This window comes from Phyllobates terribilis, unplaced genomic scaffold (assembly GCF_046119375.1).
Source record: "Phyllobates terribilis strain yellow unplaced genomic scaffold, ASM4611937v1 Scaffold_3__8_contigs__length_932513732, whole genome shotgun sequence".
Lineage (NCBI taxonomy): Eukaryota > Metazoa > Chordata > Amphibia > Anura > Dendrobatidae > Phyllobates > Phyllobates terribilis.
In genome coordinates this window covers 873,875,051-873,891,840 of record NW_027362763.1, presented here as the reverse complement: position 1 = coordinate 873,891,840, position 16,790 = coordinate 873,875,051, and the positions used below count along the sequence as shown (strand labels likewise).

General features: G+C 43.9%; 1 protein-coding gene across 1 annotated transcript in view; it reads left to right on the top strand.

Annotated features, from left to right (window-relative positions):
* TTC27 (tetratricopeptide repeat domain 27) overlaps positions 1 to 16,790 on the top strand; it is a 552,249-nt gene that overhangs the window by 357,910 nt on the left and 177,549 nt on the right. Inside the window, exon 11 of the mRNA XM_073672636.1 lies at positions 14,832 to 14,945. Coding sequence (XP_073528737.1) covers positions 14,832 to 14,945 — 114 coding nt within the window. The remainder of the gene's footprint in view (positions 1 to 14,831; positions 14,946 to 16,790) is intronic.

Genomic DNA, 16,790 nt, shown 5'->3' with positions numbered 1-16,790 from the left:
AAAAACCCTGGGCGCCGAGGCCAACCCGAATGGTAGGGCCACAAACTGGTAATGGGTCTGACCTATGGCGAAACGCAGGAAGCGCTGGTGAGCCCTGCCGATATGGACATGCAAATAGGCGTCGCGGATGTCGATCGACACCAAGAAGTCGTACTGCGACAGGGCCGCCATGACAGAGCGAAGAGACTCCATACGGAATTTCCGGGTCCAGACATGAACATTAAATTTTTTGAGGTCCAGAATGGGGCGAAACTTGTCCTCCTTTTTGGGGACCACAAAAAGGTTGGAGTAAAACCCCCTTCCCCGGTCCTCCGACGGAACCGGGACCACCACACCCTGCTGCAGAAGAGAGTCGTCCTCCCACAGCAGTGCGGCAGCCAGCTTGGGCTCGGACGGGATGCGTGACTGACGAAATCTGTCCGGGGGTCGAGAATGAAACTCTATGAAATAGCCTGCCGACATAACCCGCGTCACCCAGGCGTCCGATACATTGGACGCCCAAATCGACCCGAATTGAAGCAGACGACCTCCCACCCGAGAGCCCTCGAGAGGGTTCCTGGCGTCAGTCCGCCTTAGCGGGCTTTTTGTCAACCTCCCGTTTGTCCTGACGGAAATGTTGTTTCCAGGGTGTACTTGATTTCTGGGTGGTCTTCTTTCCGGAAGACGAGGGACGACCCGATCTCCAAGAGGGCTGACCGAATCGTCCCCTGGGCCGAAAGGACCGATGACCACTACCGGCTCTTGACTTGCCAGACGTAGAAGCTGCTGCTTTCCGCTGCGGCAAAGCCGAATCCTTGGCCTTGGCCTTAGCAATCAGCTCCGTGAGGTCCGAACCAAAAAGCTGACCGCCCTTGTACGCCAGACTCAGCAAACCTTGTTTGGATACCGCGTCTCCAGTCCACTGTTTAAGCCACAGTGCTCTCCTGACTGAGACGGCCGAGGATTGAGCCCTGGACAGAACCGAAGTAGTATCCAGCACTGCGTCCCTGCCATATCGGGCCGCCTCTTCCAACAGCTGGAAGAGCCTTTCCACCTCAGACAGCGGAGTCCCATCTTGCCACGCCGTCCGCAGCTGATCCAACCACCGCAGAGAAGTCTCACTATCCCACATGGCCCCCAAGGCTGCTCGCAATCCCAATAAAAGCGTCCACGCGGCCCGAAAGCGAAGCAGAGCGACCCTGCCGATCCTCTTCATCAGAATCGGAGATCTCACCAGCAGAGTCTGTGGGTGATTCCGAAGCCTCTGACGCACTGCGCGGAGGAGACAGCGCCACCACAGGCCTGTGGCGCTTCTTGCCTCGTGACGTCGGTTGGGACTTAGCTGATACCCAATGACCCAGGAGGTCAGACAGACTGTCAATGGAGCGAGTGAGCGCTTCCACTTTAACATCACTGAGACCCCCGACCAGTGTCGAACCTGACGCCGTCGAAGACCCCGGCGTATCAGATACGCGTGACCGATCCTGAAGCGGACCGGGAGAGAGGTCCGCGCCCCCTGGTCCCTGATTCAACATGCCCCCACACAGTTGCGAGCGTCGTGGATAAGGCGGTAATAACCCCTTAAAATGCGTACGGGAACCGAGGATGTGTGATTCTGCTACCACAGCCTGTTCCTACACACAAAACCCCCAAACACTGAAGGGTTAAAGCTCCTCCTTAAAGGGAGAAGAGCTACCCCAGCTGCCTGCAGAGCAAAAGTTAACCTAACAGACTAGGGTCCAGAAAGGGTTAACTGCCCCGATGAGGCCAGACCCCTCAGAAGGGGTTAATGCTGCTGACCACGCAATACACCTTTGCCTTAGAAGGATAGCGGTGTGCGAGTCCCTCAGCAGGGAAGTAGCAGCGCAGTATATAGCACACCCTGTCTGCCTTAACAGGCCAGCAGTAAGGTGCTCTGCGCTGCAATAGTGTGAGAAAAGGAATCTTCTGCCTTAAAAGACAGAAGTGACTCACCAGCTGGTCGGGGTGACTGCTCTTTCTTACACAGTGCTCGGTGTCTTGTGTAGAGAGCAGGGAGCAGGAGGTAGCACGAGGTAATGGCCGGAAGAAGAAGAGGAGGCTGGGACAGCTCCAGCGCGCGCTTTCCTGGCACTTCCTGTCTGAGCTATGATGACAGGCAGCAGAGAGGCGCGAAGCCACGCCCCCCGCCGCCGCTACCAACGGAGCCCGCGCTCCTCCGTCCCTGCTCCCCTGCCGATAACACAAACGCCTGCAGCGGAGATATCCTCCTGCAGGGACAAAACAAGCAGTCACCACTTGAAAACACAGCACAGCAGCCGCTGAAGCACTCAGACCACAGACAGCACTTACCCAGCTGAGCGCCACAGGGACCCCAGGGATGTGTGGCGCCGTGGCCCTTTGCTCCCCCCCCACGGCGGAGCGCGCAGGGACCCCACAGAAGCGGTGTGCGTCTCCGCCAGGGAGCGCTCTGTATCCCCCGGGGCCGGCAGGCTTCTGCGGGGACCTCCTTAGGGGGTACACAGATCTGCCAGGGGAGGGTCAGGGGTCCCAGCAGCGCCGAGACCCCCTGAGACCTGTAGACCACGGGGGGTCCAGGTCTCCGGAGGAAAATAAAAAATTCTTCTGAGGAGCTGCAAAGGCAGCGACTATCCTCTGCGACCTCAAATTTTAGACTGAAGAACATGGGAGTAGGAGGAGCCTAAGCTGGAGTGGCCGGTCGTCACTTTTTCTAATCTGAGGTGAACTATCCTGTGGGGCTCCCCCTACCCACTAGTAATGGATCTGTGTCTCCCTTCCTTCCCTTCTGCTGCTGAAATCCCTGTGATACATATTTCCAACTAATTACAAAATATTGTATATAAATTAGAAGTAATTTTATTGGCACAAAATTACATACTGTAGTTAGCTCAATTTTTCTGGTACAGAACATGACATTTCTTACAGAAATTTAATTTTAGGCTCTTTTGTATCAACCAATGTTGCATGAATCAAAGTGAGTATAAGATACTTAGTAATGTACTTTAACCTTTCTTCCACTTCTTCCTCTTTATTTTCATTTGGGACCTATAAGGATACAAGCAAGTTGTTTTTTTTTTTTTTTCTCTACAAGTTGTAAAGGGAATGCTGGGAACGGGAATTAAAGGGGGATACCAATCTCTGAGGTTATATCCTGTTAATAACATCTGTTTGATGCGAGCCTTATCTTTAGACACATTGTCAACATGCTACAGGTAGAGGTCGCACGGTGGTGACATTTGGCTAGGTTAACGTTTATCCTGTGCTGCGTGCATAGGGGTTTCCATCTAATTCCCTCAAAGCGTGATTCAGACGGAAGCCCTGATTGAGCCATTGAGTATAATGGGGATAGACACTGTCAGATAATAGTCCAAACGGAGTACAAAATGACTCTGTCTGCCCCATTATACTGAAAGGTCCCTTCAGATTCTGGCCATATCCAATTTTTGGGGCTCTAGAGTGAAACCTTGACACAATGCTCGACATAGTGCAGTGAATAAATGTGGGCCTAGTCTACCAATGACGTGACTAAAGGATGGAAATAGCTAATTCTTCCTCATACCGGGCTTTATCAATTTAGTGTAGGCAAGAAGATCATATGTCAGCTTACTGCTGAAGATCTGATCCATGCCACTAATTCAGTGCTTCAAGGTGGAAAAAGCAATTCTGTTTCGGTTTTAGGCAGTAAACAGCCAGTTAAAGAGAACTTGTTGTAGCGCCGGCGTCCCTGAACGCTGTCCTGCTCCCCTGGCAGGGATGTCGACTAACTCACCACTGAGGTCCCCATCCCGCTCCTCCTCCTCCTTCCTGCTCTGCTGCTGGGGTATGCACACGTCACGTACATCCCTGGGCACTGTGCTTCGAGTGCGCGCACGCGTGCTCCCTCCTTCCCAAAGGGCCACGCGCAGCATCCTAAAGTGTCCCCAGCCAAAAGTGTGTTTTCTGGAACTATCTACCTATCTTAAGAAAATATTATCGGCACAATTGTTGATTGGTGCCCCAGTAGTTGCACTGGTAGTCTGTTTTAAAGGCTTTTAACACTATTGATTAAAGGACATTTAGCAATTTAGTGGCTAAGACATAAATGCAAGAAGCAAACCCACCTGTTGTCTCCTTTACCTTGAGACACTTACGCTAAGCAATTTATTCTTAAGTCTCTGGAAATGCATTTTAATCCTATAATAAATAAGGTGCCTGGATGTAAATGAGTGCTGTGATTATTATGCTTAGCACACAAAATAGTGGCAATTATCAAATTTATGCAGATGGACCTCTGATGATGCAAATAGAGAAACGCGTGGGATCAGAAGAGAATTCTGAAATTAGGCAGAAAGTTTTTAAGAGAGAATGCATGACTTTTTATCTTCCTTTTGATGTGAATAGAGCAAGATTCTCTTTTAGGAATATACTGGCCTGCTTTTTGAGTTCTCCTCTTAGTTATATTAATAATAGGGGAATGCTCATGTAATGCCTTGGCTATTATAATAGTCAACAAATGCCTTTATTAAGAGAGGTAAGTGCTATGAACAATATTATAATTGATATCAAAAACTTTATGAAATGGGTTTCCGAGCCAATTACATTTCTTGATAAAAGGGCTCAGACAAGTTACAGATAATATCAGAAATGATACTCATCCTCGGCAATTCCCTGCAGGTCCCATTCTGGCACCCGATTCCTGCTGGTCTGTGCTTCCTGTTTCTATCCTCAACACATCAGAAATGGCCATTTAGTCAATCATTGTGCGAACAGTGACCCACTTTACGCAGGGATTGGCTGAGTAGTCATCACAGGCCCTTTCCGATGTGTCGAGTACAGGACCAGGAAAGACAGACCAGAAGGGCCTCTTACAAACCACTAGGTAATATCCGGTATTGTTCATTGTAACAGTATGTTTATTCACAGATGGAAATGTCTGTGGCAAAACCATAGCAAAATCCACTACTGTATGTGGCCTCGGTTTGGCTACATATTTGTGGTGGAATTCACTGTGCATTTCACTCCTCTACATTCAAAGGAGAGGTGTCCATGGTGAAAGCAACTGAAAGTGACATGCTCTGGGATTAAAGAAGCACTCCCTTCAACAATTGTATCCTCTTCATATATTGCAATCATATTATATAGCACTGTGTACTTACAATTGCTCATTTTGCCTTTCTACCCAGTTAATTCTTCTGTTTTCTATTAGGTCTATGACATCACTGATTAAAAACTGAGTAGCTGAATACTATTAAGCTCTGTAGAAACAGGAGGTACATTTTCCATGTAAGAGTCACTACAAAAGTCCTTGGCAGGGAAAGGACAAGAGACTTCCTGTTTCTACATAGAGCAGATAAAAGAGAAGAATTATCAGGGTAGAAAGGCAAAATGAGCAATTGTAAGTACACAGTGCTATATAATATGATGACTGCAAATATATTATAGGATAAAATCTTTGATGTGAGTGCGTCTGTAAAATCTGCCCCCCAGGGTTATTTTCCACGTGGAGAAAATCCAAAGCATGCGGGTGAGATTTGCTCAAATCTATATTTACATGGCTGGTACCGTAATCCACAGTGGATTGTATATGTGCAAATCTGAGCGGAAAATCTGCAGCTTCTCCCTTCTATGTGGGCATACCGTTAGGATATATGCACACATCTTTAAGACATGTGTGAACATGGCAAGTTTTTAGGAGGAAAACACTTTAGGACACGCTGGCCTCTTCTGTCCTTAATCATCTTATTTGGTATTTTTTTCGTTTGGTTTTGCAACATCCTTTGTCGCCTTTTTTTTTTTTTAAAAACTTATATTGAATTAAGGAGTGGGTGACTTCCAAGCTAAAATAGCTTGAATGTTCGTCAGGTCACTTTGGAAAGTTCTCCATTGGTTCTATTCATGAACCAGGACTTTCAGGTTTAAGCTGTAAGTTTCATTCGGCTTTGGAAGTACTGCACAAAAATAGGAAGTTTTCCCTTTTTAATAAAGCATCAAGGTAATAAAAAGATAATATTTGAGGGTTACCCATATGTAGGCTGACTGTTGTTCTGCAGTCTAATATACCATAATTGTTAGTGAAGAATAAATTCTTCTTTTTTAAATAGGGCACAGAAGGATAATGATAAAGTAATAAATACTGAAGTACTGGAGACATGAATGCTGCCTTTTGTTAGAAACATTTATATTCCATTTATATTCCGAAGCTCCAAACTGATGGGAGGACGGTTTAAGGAATTGGCCTCTGACTTTTCCAATTAAATGGCTGATCTGCAATTTGCATGTTTGAGTTCGGAGCTGCCCAAAGACCTTTGTAACTGTACAAGAAAGAAAAGGAGATGTTAATGAGCGGCAGATAAAGGGCGTACTTTTCAAACCCTGGCTTTCAGACGGTAGTACACATACTCTGAGCTGCTGTATCCTCAAAAGAAAGAATAGGCAGGGATCGTGAATTTTCATGAGTTGTGGCCACTTTTTCACCTTTCAATTGACATGTGTCAGGATGTGGGAGGAGACGGTGCTTTGTGAGCGGAGTCCTGTCTTGGAAACAAGTCTGGCCATGCAATTGTGTTATCCTTTGTAATGAATTACTGTACATCACATCAGTCAAATGAGAGCCCATCATTGTAATTACCTCCCTGATAGACCACCGTATAGTTATAGCCAAATCAATGCAAAGCACCTTGTAATGTAGGCAGCTCCCAACATGTGAGCGCTCAACCCCTGGAGCACCACGGCGTCTAATTGTTCATTTGTAATCATTTACAATATATTTCAGCTACTGAGACACAAATCATTATGAGATATATGTTACAAATTAAGTGCCAGTATAACGCCAAAATAGATTTGCTGGCGCCACCATGATTGTCCCCATGCCAATGCAAATGGTAACACATGGAGTCCCCTCCAGCTCCCAACAACAGTTATAAGAACAATGGGTGCCGTACGTCAAATACATTTTTCCATAGAAGCACCACCTCCTCTATACAGCATCTTATGAAGCTTTTCACTTTTTTTATGTTGGACTTTTATTAAATCAGAGCCATGTTAAAATGTAGTAAGATCCATGCCCAATTAACACAATACTAAGGTCACACAAGCGTATAGAAAAAATTATGATTTATCATTTGAATTGGCACTTGTTTTTTTTACATATGACATCCATTTTTCTACATCAGCAGTAATTAAAATTTACAAGACCAAATACAGATTCCTATGTTAAAGGGGTCGTCCACTACTCGGACAACCCCTTCTCAATCCGTATGTTTTCCCCCAGTAAAATAATAACACTTATACTACTTCCGGTGCTGGTGCTGTTCCAGCGGCGTCAGCACTGTCTCTCCCGGGGCTCGTGAACCTTGTTACGTCATGCGATCCCTGTGTCCAATCATCAGCTGTTTCTCTCTCAGACATATCAATACACTCAGAGGAAGAAAGGGCAGCAGCTCTCACCTCCTCATTTAAGCCTCAGGAGAGATTGTGCTGACACGCTGGAACAACGCCGGTACCGGATGTGAGTATAAGTGTTAGGCCACATTCACACTATCAGTATTTGGTCAGTATTATACATCAGTATTTGTAAGCCAATACCAGGAGAGGCACAGTCAGAGGAAAAGTATAATAGAAACACGTTACCACATCTAAATTTTTGGCCCACTCCTGGTTTTGGCTTATAAATACTGATGTGAAATACTGACCAAATACTGATAGTGTGAACGTAGCCTTACTGTTTTACTGGGGTTAAACATATGGATTGAGAAGGGGTTGTCCGAGTAGCGGATGACCCCTTTAAAGAATTGCAACTTGTTCTTAAAAATTGAATACTATATGGATGATCTGTATGGAATCAGATTTTTTTTTTTGTGTAACCATAAACTTGAATAGGCGGGTCTCATCTGAAATCCAGAAGAGTCTAATGCATGCTGCGATTTTATTCACGGGTCCATTCAGTCATCTGAACAGTCCAGTTGAATAACATTGGTCTAAGTGCTTTCAGTTTTTTTCACAGGCAGCACCTGGACTAAAAATATGGTTTTGTGAACTTAGACTAAAATTGCATGGTCTTTGAACAAGAATGGCATTGCTTCTAGAGCACACAATGTTACGTGTATTGAGGAAATCATCCAGCCCTTTTTTGAAAGCTGTTATAGTGTCGGCCATCACTACCTCTTGTGGTCGGGCATTCCACAGTCCAACTACTCTTACTGTAAAGAACCCTTTCCTGTTTACGTGCCTCAATTGCCTTTCTTCCATCTGTAATGAGTGCCCCTGGTCCTTAGTATGGTCTTTAGAAGGAATAAGTCATGTTCTAGTCCTATGTACTGACCACACATATATTTATGCATATAAATGACATCTCCTCTGAGATGTCTTTTTCTAAGCTAAACAAGACCAAGTTTTTCAACCTCTCATCATATGAGAGGCCTTCCATCCCTTGTAATAATCTAGTTGCCGCCTTTGAACTGACTCTAACTTCTGAATATCTTTTATAAAATGTGAAGCCCAAAACTGGATCCCATATTCCAGATGTGGCCTCACCAGTGATTTATAAAGGGGTAACAGTACATTGGGATCGCAGGATTTTATCTCTCTTTTTATACATCCTAAAATCTTATTTGCTTTTGTGGCTGCTGCTTGACATTGAGTACTGCTGCTCGGCTCACTTGTAACCAGAATACCCAAGTCCTTCTCCTGTTCTGTAGTCCCTAGTATACTCCCATTTAATGTATATGCAGCAGTAGGATTACTCCGTCCTAGGTGTATTACTCTACATTTATCTACATTAAACCTCATCGGCCAAGTGTTTGCCCATTCAGACATCTTAACTAGATCGTTCTGCAATATTGTTATGTCAAGGTCATATTTTAACCCCTTAATAACATCTGACGTACTAATACGCGTCTGTGCCCTGGGACTTAAGAGCCAGACCCGTATTAGTACGTCATGGCGATCGCGCGCGCACACAGGCTGTGCGGGCGCGATCGCCGCCGGGTGTCAGCTGATTGTCACAGCTGACACCCGGTACTATGTGCAGGGAGCGGTCCTGCACCGCTCCCAGCACATTAACCCCCGCGATGCTGCGATCGAAGTCGATCGAAGTTGATCGCGGCATTGCGGGGGCAAGGGGAGGTGATCGGCGATACTCACCTCCTCTTCCGGCTTCCAGCGCAGTCTGCAAAGGCTTCCCGGGTGTTGCCATGACGACCCGATGTCGTCATGACAACATCCGGGTCACCAGAGAGCAGGAAGATTGCTTGGGCATGCGCAGTGCATCTCCAAGCAATCTTCACACTGTGCACTTCTGACAGCCTTCATGGCATAGGGATGGTGCTTCATTCCTGTGCCATGCAGGCGATCAGAAAAAAAAAGTGAAAGTCCCAGAGTGGGACAAAGTAATAAAGTGTATAAACTGTGTGAAAGTGGTAAAAAAAAAAAAAATGTGCAAAAATATTATAAAAAAATAAAAAAAATAATACACCAAAAATAAAAATATAATGTACCCATCAATAAATATTATTATAAAAAAAAAAAACAATAAAAGTACACATATTTGGTATCGCCGCGTCCGGAACAACCTGACCTATAAAACTGGCCCACTAGTTAACCCCTTCAGTGAACACGTTAAAAAAAAAAAACGAAGCAAAAAACAATGCTTTATCACCATACCGCCAAACAAAAAGTGGAATAACACGCGATCAAAAACACGCATATAAATAAAAATGATACCGCTGAAAACGTCATCTCGTCCCGCAAAAAACAAGCCACCATACAGCTCCATCAGCCGAAAAATAAAAAAGTTATAGCTCTCAGAATAAAACGATGCTAAAAAATATTTTTTTCTATAAAATAGCTTTTATTGTGTATAAGCGCCAAAACATAGAAAAATGATACAAATGTGGTACCGCTGTAAACGTACTGACCCGAAGAATAAAGCTACCTCATCAATTTTACCACACGCGGAACAGAATAAAAAAAAAAAAAAAAAACAGTTCCTGAATTGTTGGTTTTTGTTTATTCTGCCTCCCAAAAATCGGAATAGAAAGCGATCAAAAAATGTCACGTGCCTGAAAATGGCACCAATAACAACGTCAACTCATCCCGCAAAAAACGAGCCGTCACATGACTGTCTGCCAAAATCTGGAAAAATTATAGCTCTCAAAATATGGCGATGCAAAAACTAGATTTTACAAAAAATGCGTCTTTTAGTGTGTGACAGCTGTCAGTTATAAAAACCCCATATGATTCTGGCATTGCTGTAATCACACCGACCCGAAGAATAAAGTCGTCTAATCACTTATACCGCACAAGGAACGGCGTCAAAAATAAACTCTTGGGTTAGGATTGGGCTAGGGTTAGGGCTGGGTTTGGGGCTAGGGTTGTGCTGGGGCTAGGGTTGTGCTGGGGCTAGGGTTATGCTGGGGCTAGGGTTGTGCTAGGGCTAGGGTTGTGCTAGGGTTAGGGCTGGGGTTGGGATTTTTTTCAAAAGTAAGAAAAAAAGATGACGATATGGCGACTAGTGTTGAGAGCAAGTGCTCGCTACTTGAGTTTGCATCGGGTGCTCTGGTATGCATTGAGTATCGTGGGTATTTGAGTGACATGCTCGAGTCTCTGCCCCATATACTTCGCAGCCAAAAAACTTTACGGGGATTGCCTGCCATGCACGAGCGATCCCCGCATGTTTTTTTTTGGGTGTCTAATAATTGTCGGCTCAATTTGTTAGCGGATATCATGTTGCATTTGGAGAGTCCCTGTGTGCCCAAACATTGGAGCTCCCCCACAAGTGACCCCATTTTGGAAACTAGACCCCCCAAGGCACCTATCTAGATGCATAGTGAGCACTTGGAACCCCAGGTGTTTCACAAATTGATTCATAAAAATGAAAAAGTGGGTTTTTTTTCACTTTTTCATTTTTACGAATCAATTTGTGAAGCACCTGGGGGTTCCAAGTGCTCACTATGCATCTATAAAGGTGCCTTGGGGGGTCTAGTTTCCAAAATGGGGTCACTTGTGGGGGAGCTCCAAAGTTTGGGCACACAGTGGCTCTCCAAACACAACATGGCGTCCGCTAATTATTCAAGCAAATTTTACAATCAAAAAGTCAAATGGCGCTCCTTCCCTTCCGAGCCCTGCCGTGCGCCCAAACAGTGTTTTTTCCCCAAATATTGGGTATCTGCGTGCCCAGGGGAAATTGCACAACAAATTTTGGGGTCCATTTTTTCTTGTTACCCCTGTGAAAATAAAAAAAATTAGGTCTAAAGTAACATTTTTGTCAAAAAAGTTAAATGTTCATTTTTTTCTTCCACATTCAAAAAATTCCTGTGAAGCACCTGAAGGGTTAATAAAGTTCTTGAATGTGGTTTTGAGCACCTTGAGGGGTGCAGTTTTTAGAATGGTGTCACTTTTGGGTATTTTCTGTCATAAAGACCTCTCCAAGTGACTTCAAATGTGATGTGGTCCCTAAAAAAATGGTTTTGTAAATTTTGTTGGAAAAATGAGAAATCACTGGTCAACTTTTAACCCTTATAGCTCCCTAACAAAAAAAAATTTTGGTTCCAAAATTGTGCTGATGTAAAGTAGACATGTGGGAAATGTTATTTATTAACTCTTTTGTGTGACATATCGCTCTGATTTCAGGGCTTAAAAATTCAAATTTTGAAAATTGCAAAATTTTCAAAATTTTCGCCAAATTTCCGTTTTTTTCACAAATAAACGCAAGTGATATCGAAGAAATTTTTCCACAATCATGAAGTACAATATGTCACGAAAAAACAATCTCAGAATCAGGGGGATCCGTTGAAGCGTTCCAGAGTAATTACCTCATAAAGTGACAGTGGTCAGAATTGTAAAAATTGGCCCGGTCATTAACGTGCAAACCACCCGCGGGGCTTAAGGGGTTAATATCCTACATAGTTTGGTGTCATCAGAAAAGACTGACAATTTACTTTCAATCCCATCAACTACGTCATTAATAAAGAGATTGAAAAGAATCGGTCCTAGCACAGATCCCTACTGCACCCCACTGCTGACTATGTCCCATTTAGACAGCCTACCATTTATGACGACCCTTTGTTTCCTATCATTTAGCCAATTCCTTACCCATCTGCATATAGTTCCCCCAAGTCCTTGCTTCTGTAGCTTCAGTATAAGGCTGCTATGTGGTACAGTATCAAATGCCTTTGAAAAGTCCAAATAAATCACATCATCCGTATTACCAACATCAAGAATTTGCACTTACCTCCTCATAGACCCCCAACATGTTAGTTAGACACAACTTACCCTTCATGTATCTGTGCTGGTTGTCAGTTATTACATTATTCTCGCGATATAACTCTGCAGGTCATCTCTTATGATGCCCTCAAAAACCTTGTACACTACTGATGTCAGATTTACCGGACGGTAGTTATCTGGATCCACCTTCTTACCTTTCTTAAATATCGGTACCACATCAGCCATCCTCCAATCCTGTGGCACTACCCCAGTTACCAGAGAGTCTAAGAATATGAGATACAGCAGTCTGTCAATTACTGAGCTCAATTCCCTCAGTATCCGTGGATGAATGCCATCTAAGCCAGGGGATTTGTCAATGTTTAATTTGCTCAAACACAGGTGTACTTCTTTTTGTGTTAAACTAGTTATATCAGGTGGTGAACTTTTTGTCTTGTTGAAAGATCCCTGGAACAGTCAGTTCATTGGTGAACATGGATGAAAAGTGCCTGTTTAGTATCTCAGCCTTTTCTTTGTCCTTTAGAATTATCTGGTTATTATCGTCTTTTAAGGGACCAGTACCATCTGTTTTTTCTTTTTGGCATTGATGTATTTATGAAAAAATGTGGGATTTATTTTAATGTCGCTGGTGATTTGTTTCTCTGTAGATAACTTTGCTAGCCTGATTTCGTTTTTACATTTCTTATTTAGATCTTTAGACTCCTGAAATGCTATTTCTGTATTCTCAGCCTTCAAGAATTTTAATCCCCCATGTTTTTGTCTTATTAAACTTTGTACTGTCTTATTTATCCATAATGGTTTATTTTTGTGCCTTGTCATTTTATTACCAGAGGGTATAAGGTTTCTACCGGATTCTAGTAGTATATCCTTAAACCTGCCCCATTTATGTTTGGTATCCCCAGTTACCATGAAATGGTCTCAGTCTACAGCATTAAGCTTCTTCTTCTTATCCCATACAACCGTCCTATATGGATTGTCCAGCAGCATTCTCCCCTCTGATGGTCGCACAACTACTTTTAATATAGGTACTACTGCCTGCTGGGTGGTAATTTTGCTGACGCAATGGTCCAATTACCAGCGTGCTGTCTGTATTTTGTAGTATCTGGGTGCAATTTTCAACCAGATCTTTTACTATTTTCCCAGCTTCTGTATCTCCCAGCATGGAGTTACATCTCTGTATGCCTACTATCAGATCACGTAGGAGCTTATATCTGTACCTTCATGGCTTTACAAGCCATTGTAATAAATGTAGTGTTCGGAAATATCTGAGGGGGGAGTTTACTTTCATATTCATTCAATACCAAATGTACATGAAGTGGTACTAGTAATGGTTGGACCCCCCTCATTACCATGATTGCTTGACCCCCCAAATCCCCCTCCTCATTTAATCATGCATGTGCGATCTCTCTCCATGGAGATCAATGGTAGCATGATAGATGGCTGAACCAGCTTATTTGCCTATTTTCCGCAGCCCACTTACCTCTATGGAAAGGGGCAGCATATGTGTGTTCTGCTGAGAACTGGGACTTAGAGCCCCTAGTACTATCACTTTACTTTTTTCTAACCTGTTGGATTTATTGTCTCTAAGATTAACTGTTAACTTGTCATCGGCCGACCCCTTTAATTCCTTTTCGAGATTTAGAAATCGGTTTAGAAGGCCAATTAAGAATGGTTCTTAGTGAAAGACCACCACTTTTGAGTGGAATTAGGCTTTCTAAATGCAGTTATTACGTTAGGACCTGAGCCCTGAGTAATGCCTATGGATTGGATGACTTTTTCCCATCGTTCCTATCTGCGCCCATTACTGGATTGCATCCTAGTACTTTTAAACTGATGTCACTTTCTAGTTTTCTGCACTGAACATTTTTTTTTCTTTTTTTTGTGAGCGTAAAACGATGTCCTGCTAGTAGATGACTTTTTGTCCCATGGGAACTTCTGTAATAAGAAGCTGTTGATGGCCTGGGAAGGGCAGTGGATATCCCGCGCAGAAAACACCCGCAGAACAGGAACCCGAGTGCTGCCAACATTTTCCTGCCCACAGATGAATCCGATAACGAAAAGCCAATAAATTACATTCCTGACTCTTTTGGTCTGTTGGAAAGCGTCATAGCCTTTATCATAAATTCAATCTTAACCACTTCATCACCATTGTGTTTTATGCCTGAGTAACCAGATGCCATTACCAGGTCCATATTTTCAGCTGCAGATCCTATCCCATAATCAGGTCTAATGATCAGATCTCACAGCTTCATACTCGGTTTCTGTTAGCTCGGGTTATCAGACTCTGTCATGCTCAGGCTTGTGACTGTACTACCGACATTGGCCATAGGAGAGAAGAAAGCAGCGACAATCAACATCTCTGTGTAATAATTAGTGCACCCTATACAGTAGCAGGACACCCTGTTGTCAGCTTATAGTGAATATGTCCTACAATAATGACTCTTTGCACAATTCATGCTAATTAATTTATACCATGTTTTGCACATTTTACTGTTTTTTTTTACATTGTATTGATTCATTGAGGCAACATTTAGCATGCGCAAAATTCTGTACGCTAAATAAAATCTGAAACTAAGTGTACTCTCATATATAATGCGTAATTTGTGTTTTAGCATTCTCTGTTTAGTCAGTGTAATTATCTTCTTTCATTTCAGTGTTTGCTGTCTCAACCCAAATTTTGGGCCATCCAGACATCTGCATTAATACTGAGGACCAAATTAGAGAAGGGAAGTTCTAGACGTGTGGAACGTGCAATGATGCAGACGCAGGTAAGAGCGATCCTCTATTACTGATATCGTAGCCACAGGTGGTGGCTGTTATACTCACAATGACATATAGATGCCTGGCTACCAGGGCTGTGGAGTCGGAGTCGTGGAGTCGGAGTCGGAGCCCATTTTGGTGGAGTCGGTATAAAATGGACCAACTCCGACTCCTAAAATATATAATAAATTGGTACAGTAGTTCAATGCAGTTTGTGGGGAATATTTTTTCATAAGAATTTGGGAAAGTTCTGAAATGTCCTATAAATGTCTGTCCTATTCCTGATCTAAGGGTCTAGACTTTTAGCTGAGATGAATCTGTGCTACAGTAAATTTATCACTTAAACATGAGCCATGTATGAGGGAGTTGGAGTCGGTGTCATGGAAATTGAGTCGAAGTCGGAGGTTTGGCTTACCGACTCCTCAGCCCTGCTGGCTATAAAGTGTCAGCAATAGTTTTTCATCCTTTCCTTCATAGGGAATCTGTCACCAGGTATTTGCTGCCCCATCTAAGAGCAGCATGATGTGGGGACAGAGACCCTGAATCCAGCGATGTATCATATACTAAGCAGTTTTGTCACTGTTTTATATGCCACAGATCTATCAGTTCTCTGAATGCTGAGCTCGGTATAACTTCGCCCACACTTCTGATTGGCTGCTTTCTGTATACACTGTGCATAGGCAGGAAGCTGCCAATCGGTGGTGTTGGGGTTATAAAAACTCATGAAAATGGAAGCCCACATAGACCACACTAGATCTCCTGCTGATAAAACAATGTTTTTAGAAAATCCACAGGAAGCAGCCCAGTTAGTGACACATCCCTGGAATCAGGGTTTCTTATGCTGCTTTTAAATTAGGTGGCAAAAAACACCTTTTAACTCCACAATTTCTTGGCATCATTGGTTGTGGCGAGTTAGCAGAGCTTCAGCTTATGGCAGAAAAAGCAGCTGCAGTAGTATTTTACTTATCCCCTATTAAATTCTTTGTAGATTGACATAATACAAACCTCTAAGACCGTGTTCCGTAGTGCAGAAATGCCTACTTTTTTCTGCAATTGTGCTCACCAAAATACATAATAGCAATCTGTGCAGTTTTTAATGTGGTTTCCTCTCATTTTATGTGTTTGCTTTGCATTTTTAATGCAAAAATGATGGGATTTTACACTTAAAAGTGCAATTGCAAATTTTACAAGCATTTTTTTCAGGATGCCCATTGCAGCCTGTTGGGTAAAATCACATAAACCCCCCCAAAGTTTCACATCATCTTTAAAGGGGATATCCAGGAGTTTAAAAAAAAAAAGGCAACAGAGTCAACTACCTGCCTGTTGTACCCGGTGCCGGTCATTGACCGCTCCAACCGGAGATTCAGTAGCTCCCTGTCAACAGAGCGGCGGTTTCTCTTCCTGTTGACAGGGCAGTACTACTGGTGTCATGCTGATTGACAGCCATCTCTCTGTTGCCTAATTGGGGGAAGCCAGCTGTCAATCATCATGATGCCACCTGTCCCGCCCTGACACCAGTATTCCCGCCCTGACGCCACTAGTCCCGCCCTGACACCACTAGTCCCACCCTGACACCAGTATTCCCGCTCTGACACCACTAGTCCCACCCTGACACCAGTATTCCCGCCCTGACACCACTAGTCCCACCCTGACACCAGTATTCCCGCCCTGACACCACTAGTCCCATCCTGACACCAGTATTCCCGCCCTGACACCAGTAGTCCCGCCCTGACACCAGTAGTCCCGCCCTGACACCACTAGTCCCGCCCTGACACCAGTATTCCCGCCCTGACACCAGTAGTCCCGCCCTGACACCAGTAGTCCTGCCCTGTCAACAGGAAGAGAAACTGCTG